At 32.6% G+C, this 10,426-nt stretch overlaps 1 protein-coding gene across 1 annotated transcript in view; it reads right to left on the bottom strand.

Annotated features, from left to right (window-relative positions):
• Positions 1-630: 630 nt before the first annotated feature.
• The window catches only part of LOC125656349 (fibrinogen C domain-containing protein 1-like), a 40,538-nt gene continuing 30,742 nt past the window's right edge, over positions 631-10,426 (bottom strand). Inside the window, exon 5 of the mRNA XM_056145163.1 lies at positions 631-1,312. Coding sequence (XP_056001138.1) covers positions 1,068-1,312 — 245 coding nt within the window. The 3' untranslated portion in view covers positions 631-1,067. The remainder of the gene's footprint in view (positions 1,313-10,426) is intronic.

Below are 10,426 nucleotides of genomic sequence, written 5' to 3'. Positions count from 1 at the left end.
GAGATATTTATATGTGTAAAAAAGACAAAGCATGATACTATGATACTGCTTATCACTTACATTGTTACAAAATTTATTTCTTGAATATTAACTTGGAGCAAAATTAGAACAACTACATGTAGTCTCACGAATATCTTTCAGAAAGCTAACACAAAGCATTATATTTTTCTCTACAGAAAGACATTCATCATCCAACAATATTAAATGAATAAGATAAATTTATCATCATGGAACATCTTGCATCCGGTACATTGGACGTGCTATTTAAGTTAAGATTCATCCGGGCATTGTTCACAACTGCATAGCATTCATGAAAATATGGACACCATCAAAATTTGTAAAGTCATTAAGGGAAAAAAACATGGAAAATGCCAATGTTGTGAAATATGTGACTGATATGATCACGTGACTCTATTGAGAGAAATACTGTCTGGAGTATCAGCCCCCCCCCCCCCCCCCCCAATATAACATATGTTTGTATCTCTACAGAATTCAGGTTACGTTAGCTTATCTGTTAACAATGTAAAATAGGTGCCTATATCAAAACATATGTGCATGTATTAAAATAAGATGTCTTTATGATGATTATTTACTGTATCAAAATAAGATGTCTTTATGATGATTATTTACTGTATCAAAATAAAATGTATATATGATGTTTATTATCTGGAATACAAACTATTGCTTTAAGAATCTATTTAATGACATACATATTTACACTATGTAAAAGCATTTATCATGACAATTAATGATATACCACAAATTAATATTCATGTGTTGATCAAAATAATACAGATCATGTAGTACATAGAGTATGTTGATCATTTGTCAGAGTTTAACAATCAGTGATTTATACTTAAAAAAGGAATACAACTCAATCATTCTACACAAAATGTTACTGCTCACTACTTAATAAACAATTACATTGAAAAAATCCTGATAATTCCATTGATATTTATATTATATCAACCACACGTTACTATCCCGTTTCATCAGAGATATCTGATGTAAAATAAGTCAATCCAGGACATGACTTAGTCATTTGTCAAACACGGTATATATTGATGTTAATTCTTGGGTCGTATCAGCATAGATGTTCCCTTTAATGCGGTAAGATATTTCCAAAGATACCAGTAGGGGTATTTTAAACTAGACACAACGGACCTGGCGTACAGACCGTTCAGGTTGGAGTTAGCACATTCCCTGTACCACCAGGCTCCGTGATATATAACCGCACAGTTACCACTGGAATCGTCGTTATCCTCATCATGTGTACTGAACTTATATCCATTGTGGATGTACAAACTGTCTCCTACAACAGAGTATTGATAACTGTTATAAACATCAACTGTCTCCTACAACAGAGTATTGATAACTGTTATACACATCAACTGTCTACTACAACAGAGTATTGATAACTGTTATAAACATCAACTGTCTCCTACAACAGAGTATTGACAACTGTTATAAACACCAACTGTCTCCTACAACAGAGTATTGATAACTGTTATAAACATCAACTGTCTACTACAACAGAGTATTGATAACTGTTATAAACATTAACTGTCTCCTACAACAGAGTATTGATAACTGTTATAAACATTAACTGTCTCCTACAACAGAGTATTGATAACTGTTATAAACATCAACTGTCTCCCACAACAGAGTATTGATAACTGTTATAAACATTAAATGTCTCCTACAACCGAGTATTGATAACTGTTATAAACATCAACTGTCTCCCACAACAGAGTATTGATAACTGTTATAAACATCAACTGTCTCCTACAACAGAGTATTGATAACTGTTATAAACATCAACTGTCTCCCACAACAGAGTATTGATAACTGTTATAAACATTAAATGTCTCCTACAACCGAGTATTGATAACTGTTATAAACATCAACTGTCTCCCACAACAGAGTATTGATAACTGTTATAAACATCAACTGTCTCCCACAACAGAGTATTGATAACTGTTATAAACATTAAATGTCTCCTACAACCGAGTATTGATAACTGTTATAAACATCAACTGTCTCCTACAACAGAGTATTGATAACTGTTATAAACATCAACTGTCTCCCACAGAGTATTGATAACTGTTATAAACATCAACTGTCTCCCACAACAGAGTATTGATAACTGTTATAAACATTAAATGTCTCCTACAACCGAGTATTGATAACTGTTATAAACATCAACTGTCTCCTACAACAGAGTATTGATAACTGTTTTAAACATCAACTGTCTCCCACAACAGAGTATTGATAACTGTTATAAACATTAAATGTCTCCTACAACCGAGTATTGATAACTGTTATAAACATCAACTGTCTCCTACAACAGAGTATTGATAACTGTTATAAACATCAACTGTCTCCCACAACAGAGTATTGATAACTGTTATAAACATTAAATGTCTCCTACAACCGAGTATTGATAACTGTTATAAACATCAACTGTCTCCCACAACAGAGTATTGATAACTGTTATAAACATTAAATGTCTCCTACAACCGAGTATTGAAAACTGTTATAAACATCAACTGTCTCCTACAACAGAGTATTGATAACTGTTATAAACATCAACTGTCTCCCACAACAGAGTATTGAGAACTGTTATAAACATCAACTGTCTCCTACAACCGAGTATTGATAACTGTTATAAACATCAACTGTCTCCTACAACAGAGTACTGATAACTATATTAAACATCAACTGTCTCCTACAACAGAGTATTGATAAACATGGACACTGAATCAAACAAATTAACATTGCATTTTGATAACATCTATTCTCGTGTATTAATATGATTAATTACGTTGTGGAACATCTAATTTATTGCAAAGATCACAACGTTTGATCTTCATCCATAATTGTTATTATTTACATTTGTTGAATATTTATATACGTACTGATAATACTCAGTGACAAACACCGATGAGTCACTGATAAAAGATATACATATTGATAATATCTACTGTCACATACTGATAATGCTAACATATACTGATGATATTTACTGTCACATACTGATAATACTGACACATACTGATAATACTGACATATACTGATAATACTAACATGTACTGATAATACTTACTGACACATACTGATAATACTTTTTGAAAGATACTGACCAATTTGGCAAATACTGATAATACTTACTGACACATGCAGGTAATACTTACTGTAGTTACTGATAATACTTACTGACACATGCGGGTAATACTTACTGACAAATATTGATATTACTTACTGACATATACTGATTATACTTGCTGGCAGATATTGATAATATTCACTTCCACATACACAGGTAAAATTGCAACACATGTTTAACATATCTTTGGATATTCATATGTTAAACATATGTTTAACATATGTTAAACATATGATTTTATCATAATATGGCGAACATATGTTTTGAACATATGTTTAACGTATGTTTGAAACATATGTTGAACATACTGAAAACTTCAAACATATGATTAACACAAGGTGAAAAATTTATATGTTTAACATATATTTAACAAATGACAAACATATGAAATTTTGAACATATGATTAACGTATGATCAAGAAAGGGGGTTGGGTATATGTTTTATACAGATTTTTATACCCCCCGAACATGATGTACCTGTTTTACCCGTGCTGGTTGTTCAATGCATTTATCTCGACTCCTTTCGGGGATTTGTTTTTAATTGTGTGTAATCCAAACAACCGCGCTCGTAAATTTTGAAGTCATGCATGTGCATCTGTAAATTGTTGGCGCTAATTACTAGACTATCTTTAATTCACATGCATCATTTATACTCTTGCATTAAGAAATATAATAATATGTATGTTAAGTCAAAATATATAATTACATGTAGCATACCGAGATAAAGCACCGATATTCATGATTTATGAAAATGTCAGGAATTCTAAATATTATAAAATATATGTTTCTTGTTTTCAAGTCAGGGGTATATAGGAATCACTCTGTCTGTCCGTCTGTCCATCCGTCCGTCTGTTCTGACATTTCTAAATTATGAGCTTAATATATTGTCCAGGCAGTACTTGTGAGCTAAATTTGTTTATGAGCTTAGCACATAAAATTGAGAAAAAAATTCACACATATCATTGTTATGAGCTTCACATGCTAGATAACAACGAAGTTAATTCAGCTCATAAACTTTGGATTTCGCCTCTATAGCTCGGCCTTTTCGATATCGATGAACAGATTTTACGCGCAACTTCCGGTAATGGAGGAGCTGTAAATTGGGAATTGGTAGCATGAACAGGTAAGTGAAAATGTATGCAAACATAGAATGGTCCACATTTCATTTGATCTATTAGGCTCCCAATATTTGGATAGATTATAATTGCAGTCCCAAGATGCATTATCCCATAATGCATCATTTTCCAAGAAGGATATGCTTAAAAATGGAGGATTACATGAAACACCTCATTTCTCAGGACATTTTATTAAGTTTGATCCTTAGTGTATTGCTTTTGATGTTAGTAGTGTTATTGTGTATTTTCAAAAAACATGTGAAATGGAATCTGATGTTCAGGAGATGGAATGGAGAAAACGTTTATTAGGACATTTTCATTATTGTGAAGGAAATTTATCATGATGTTTGAACTCTGCCTCAAAAGTCAATCTGATACTGTCCTGGTAATTTCATATGCACTTTATAATAACTATAAGTGTTCATATACTGTGAAAGATTATCTCAATTCAGAGTCTATGGAAATGGTAATAAAACGAGTATTAGAATTTCAATCAGTTGTGGAATTTGAGGATGTAATTCAATACTGCTGTCGCATGCAAATACATTATTGTTAAAGGTGAGTGTAACTTAATGAAACTTAATAGATAACAGGCTACCCTGTAGTTCTTTTGATTTTTGGTAGTACACATTTAATTTTTCAAAATTATCAAACCTTCACAGAAAATCGCAGTCATTAAAATTTAAAGAGCATGCCTTATTCATAACCCCTAAATGTTGGACTTGTAAGACTCGTGAATTTTAGACATATTTAGTTCATAACTTTCGATTGAAAGTAAAACAACAGTTTAATTGGCTTTGTAAAAAATAAAAAGGATTAAAGTCCAATCGTAGGAGTTTGAAGTCTTAAGGAAGATTTTAAAACCATTTTTACATGTTTTTGTTTGTTGTCCTGCAATATTGCATCTATTGTAAACTTTTGAGCATTTTCAGTGTCTTCTCTGAAACAATGTGTAGAACATCTTTGGGTAGATGGAAATATTGTGGTTTCTGCCTCCTTGAGCCCGAGGGTGTGGGACCAAAATAAAAATATTGTATGTTTGCCCAAACGCGACTGATCCGGAAAAAAAACCCCGCCGAGTCAAATTCTTTTATTGCCGTTTTTCGGTATTTTTTTTTTTTCTTTCTTTTTTTAATTGTCCGCGCCGTCACCGTATTCAATTTTAATGTGAAGTAATAACTTAACACTTGCTATTGAAAGAAACCCGCGAAGTCTTTGCGAGACGCAGTTTATAATTTTATCTCGATATACTCGGGATTATGTCATACTACATTTACGAAAACGTTAAATCTAGTAAACATGTGTTCAAAGATGGAAGACGGATTTTTCACGCTGTCTTCATCCGTTGTGATAAAAATTGACAACAAAGTAAAGCCGACAGTTTCAAACAGACTATATCGGTTCAACAATAAGAAACATGGACTATACATATATACCGTATTTTGCCGAACATGATACGGACTTCTTTTCAAGAATTGTTGGGTGTGAGAAAGGGGTGCGTATTATAAATCATAATATAGGGTTTTGACCATTTTTTTTTCAGGTGGAACTCGGCGGTTAAGATTCACTCGGAGACATAGCATTCATTGATACTGAACGCTTTTTCGCGTTGTTCGTCTATTTAGCAGCGAAAAATCTATCTCAAGAAAATTAGTTATTACTACAAAAACGTAAAATTGTAGAAAATATGACACTTACAATATATAAGAAATCAAATTATTATGAAACAGCCAAATTAAAATTTATTGGATCTGAATATTCTTCACCTCGTATGCCACCTTCCTAGCATGTGTACACAATGGCTTGTCACGTGCTAAAATAACCGAAGTTAGATTGGAAAATGTGTTGCCACTGAAAAGTTAGTTACTCTAATTTTTAATGAAATGTTAATGTGAAACTTTGAAATAACTTTTCTTGAGCAAAAGAAATGAGACGGCGACCAGCACGTGTTTTACGAAGCCGTAGTTAGTGATGTTCCAATCATCAATTATAATCGAAAATCAGTCGATTGTTGGCACATTCTCTTGTTTTGTTTATCGTAATGGCGACGCACATGGAAGCGAAAGGCATTGATCTAGATAGCCATACCTGGGGAATAAAACATGTTCGCATGGTACTTGCATGTTCGTCGTCACAGGGCAGTGACATTCGAATTACTTTTGATTCAGACATATAAACGAAGGAATATCCATCAAACAGAATCTTGATACAAGCAAAGCCATGTGTGAAATATGTAAATAAAACCCGTTTTCAAAGGTCATTGTCACTCTGCACGTGCGTATTGTGCTTTCAATTGGTGAAAATAGATTTTTTTGTTTCTTTTTTAATAATTTGAATTTCTTTCCTTATTTTTCTTTGCTGAATTTTAATTATGTCGGATCATCGTCAGTTAATGACATGTGACTTTGATATACGGGGATATAACTGAAGCAAACGATATCCGGTTTTTTTTTTGGCGCGTAGACCCTTCTAAAAGTTGTATTGGCTTTTAATATATGTGTGTAATTAAAGGATATTAAGATAGAAAAAAAGCAAATACACACAGAAAAAAATCATTTACACTTTTTCTGACAGCAATAGAAACAACAAATATAAATGTACAAAATATTTATTTACACTTGTACACTAGTTGAATGACTTTATCATAAAATTTATAGTTGTCCGATTATAATCGATTATTAGTTAGTTACAGTGAACCAATCATCGATTATGAAATTCTCACCGATTCCCATCACTAGCCATAGTTGAGTACGTGCACTGCGCTAGTCATTTGATTTTGTCAGATACATCCTCAGGGTGAAGAAATATCCGAGAATTTTTTTTCACACTTTTTATTAAAGTGAAGGGGAAAAAATGCAGCATGAATTAGCACGCTGTCCGATTTCCATGAGTCGGTATACACTGTATTATATTTTCTTTTGCCGTACAAACGACTTGTATGGGTACGTTAGATACCCATCTTCATGAAACAAAATTCCAGAGGGTTGTGCTTGAATTTTTCATTTCTCTACCGTATCCATATTTTATAAGTTAACGAGAGGTTTGATATATCGCACCTAATGTACATCACTGGTGGTATGTTCATTACAACAAATTAAATGCTAGTTTAATATTTCGATTTTATTTTTACAACATCGACTATTTAAATGATTTTAAGTTTCAACAAAGAAATGCCCAGTCTGTTCAAACTTTAATGCTACAAATTCTCGTGCTTTGCTGAAATTAACACGATGATTACCCGGGATATTCAGTGAAGATTACCGCGATGTTGAAAGTCAAGATGACTGATGTCTCAAAAATATAGTTACGCGGTTTGCAAATTCTTATTCTTTGTTTGTAATTAATTATTTCCGCAAAAATATTCATTGAAAATCACTGCAAAGTATAAAGTTAAGATTGCCGCTTGATCAAAATTTTTGCTGCGTATTGCACACACGAATTGCGTTTTCCCCCGGATTTTCAAACCCAAAGTGTGTGTGTGTGTGGGGGGGGGGGGGGGGTATTAAACTTAACTGCGGCAAAATACGGTATATGATTTTTGACACTGTTAGAAGGATCTGACAATCGGAGAGAATCATGCATTGAACATTGAACTTTTTTTCCCCATATGTAATTCTCTGTGTTTCTGAGTTCTGTCATTGATATGATGTGTTGTTTTACACAGTTTTAAAACTCAGTTTGAATGTTGAGTGTTTTTAATTCTAAAATATCTGACAGAACATCTTCAGGTTTGTTGGAGAGACATCTGTTGCTTGCATTATATTTGTACATATTCAGTTTCGAAAATCTGGCGCTCCAAAAAAAAAAAAAAAAAAAAAAAAAAAAAAATTGCCTACCTACCTACCCATACCCAATAATCATGAGTCGGATTTGGGCAAACTGAAATATTTTTAATGATGGCCTGGCTCATAATAATTCGATGAGTAATACTTCACTCACAATATTTGCAAATTAGACGAGTATCAAAATCAGTATATGTCCATTACTATTAGCTTAACTCGTGATATATGGACATTGTCATTATTTCCCCATGGTTCATTGGGAAACTGTGACTCCATTATGACCAAGAAGGATTGAGGAAAGTGGTTACTTTCTACAAGGAATTATGGATAACCATGATTTGCCTGTTGGTTTATTAATCATAATGTCTGCATTTGAATTCTCCGAGTATGTATTATGTGTGCAGGTTGTGACTTTGATGTGCTGGAAATCTTTGTTGATGGACACAATGCTTTCTTTTTTTATGATATTCTTGAATTGCAAACACCTGTCTCTTACTGCTCGGTGAAAGGGTTTGAATATAAGAAGTATGTTATTGAATTATAGAAGGTGAGATCTTTTTTTATCAGCATTGAAGTTTTCTCATATTATGAAAAAAGTATTTTTTTCTTAAAATATTATATGGACAGTGTTTCCCCAGGCCGTTTTTGCATGGCGGGACCGCCATGCATTCACGATCTCCCGCCATGCATCACACATTGCCGCTATGCTTCCCGCTATGCATAAATCATGAATGATATAACAGCTTAATATTAAGAAAAGACTTACTTTAATTGTGATCAGTTATAAATTAATTCATGGACAACTCAAATTACTAGAATCCTCGCGTCACATGTTTCACACCTGTGTCGAGTGCGAATCACGGCACGGGGTATGATGCAATAGCTGTCAATTTATGCTTATTACAATTTACTGGTGCATATTCAGCTTTCATTTTGGATAAAAACATTTATTACAGTGAAAAATAATCAATTATTGTCGGATATTACACACCGTCAAAGTAACACACTTGTTAATGCACGTGTGGGTTTTTCCAACCATCACCGGTCGTTCTAAAAATAGCATAAACATTCGACATTAAAAATGATTTATTAGTATAATGCATGCGTTTGTAGCCATCTTTTAGCATATAAAGCAAATTTAAATTGAATATGTCCAATAAATATTCGTTTATCTACTCTGTGATCTGTCGGTAAATACTTTGACGAAGCGCACGTGCTATACAGTACACAATGACGTAATGCATTCGACAGCTAGAACTTAGCTCTAAATCGAAAAATTTTCTACAGAAAAAAAAGAACACTCAAGTCAAGTTTACTTGCAATCCAATTTATGCAAAACTTATTTTGAAAGTATAAAATTCAATAGAACATTTATAGTTATAATGATAATAGATCATAATGGAAAGTGAAGATAACGAACAGTGATCAATCTCTTAACTCCTATAAGCAATAATAGACCTGTAAGGTAAATTTCTTGTTGGAGTTTAGGCCAAATATAAAAATTGATTTGTTTGATGTACTCCGACCGACCCGTGAAAATCGCCCCTACCCAATCATTTTTTTTTCAGTACTTTTAATTTTTTTTAAAATTTGGTTTCCAGGGAAATAAACATTGTTTCATTTTAAAGGTTTATATTCTCTAAGAAACTTTTTTGATGAATGTTTTATAGCAATAATTATTAAATCTGTCTTGTCCAATGTTTGATGAAAACATCAATAAATTTCTAAATCTGCGTTTTTATGACAATAATCAATTTTTTCGATACTGCAAAAATAAAAAATAAAAAATATCTACCTACCTACCCACCTTGAAAAATGTGGGTCGGAGTACATCAAACAAAAATATTTTTAATGATGGCCTTACAATGTTTTCACATACTTTGGAAAAATAAAATTAAAAAAAAAAATATTTCCTACCTACCTACCCTATTTTTTTCTGGAATGTTAGCGGAAACTCAACTATTTTTATTTTTGGCCTAATGTGCACACTGTTGTTGTAATAATGACTGCAAATGTAGGGACACTTAGAAAATGAAGTTAATAAACGAAAGGGGAAATTCACTATTAAGTTTGTAGACTTAGACAGCATGCTTAATACAGCACATAAAAAAATAACTACACAGGGTCTGAAGGAAAAAAAAAACCCTTGAAAATCATGGGTGATATTTATGATAATTTTTACTTAAAGGGTACCTGCAGTAGCGTTTTATTTTTTAATATGCTGAAGATCACGCTGAAATAAAACTAGAAAAACAAGATGTGAAGAAAAAATGCTCCAAAAAATTTCTTGAGTTTGTCATGAAATCGGTAATGCTGCACCACAAACTTCACGTTGAGACCTCATCTATAAAATAGGATTGTGT

The sequence above is a fragment of the Ostrea edulis genome, chromosome 7 (genome assembly GCF_947568905.1).
Source record: "Ostrea edulis chromosome 7, xbOstEdul1.1, whole genome shotgun sequence".
NCBI lineage: Eukaryota > Metazoa > Mollusca > Bivalvia > Ostreida > Ostreidae > Ostrea > Ostrea edulis.
The sequence above is the reverse complement of the archived record's forward strand: the minus strand, read 5'-3'. Positions and strand labels throughout refer to the sequence as shown.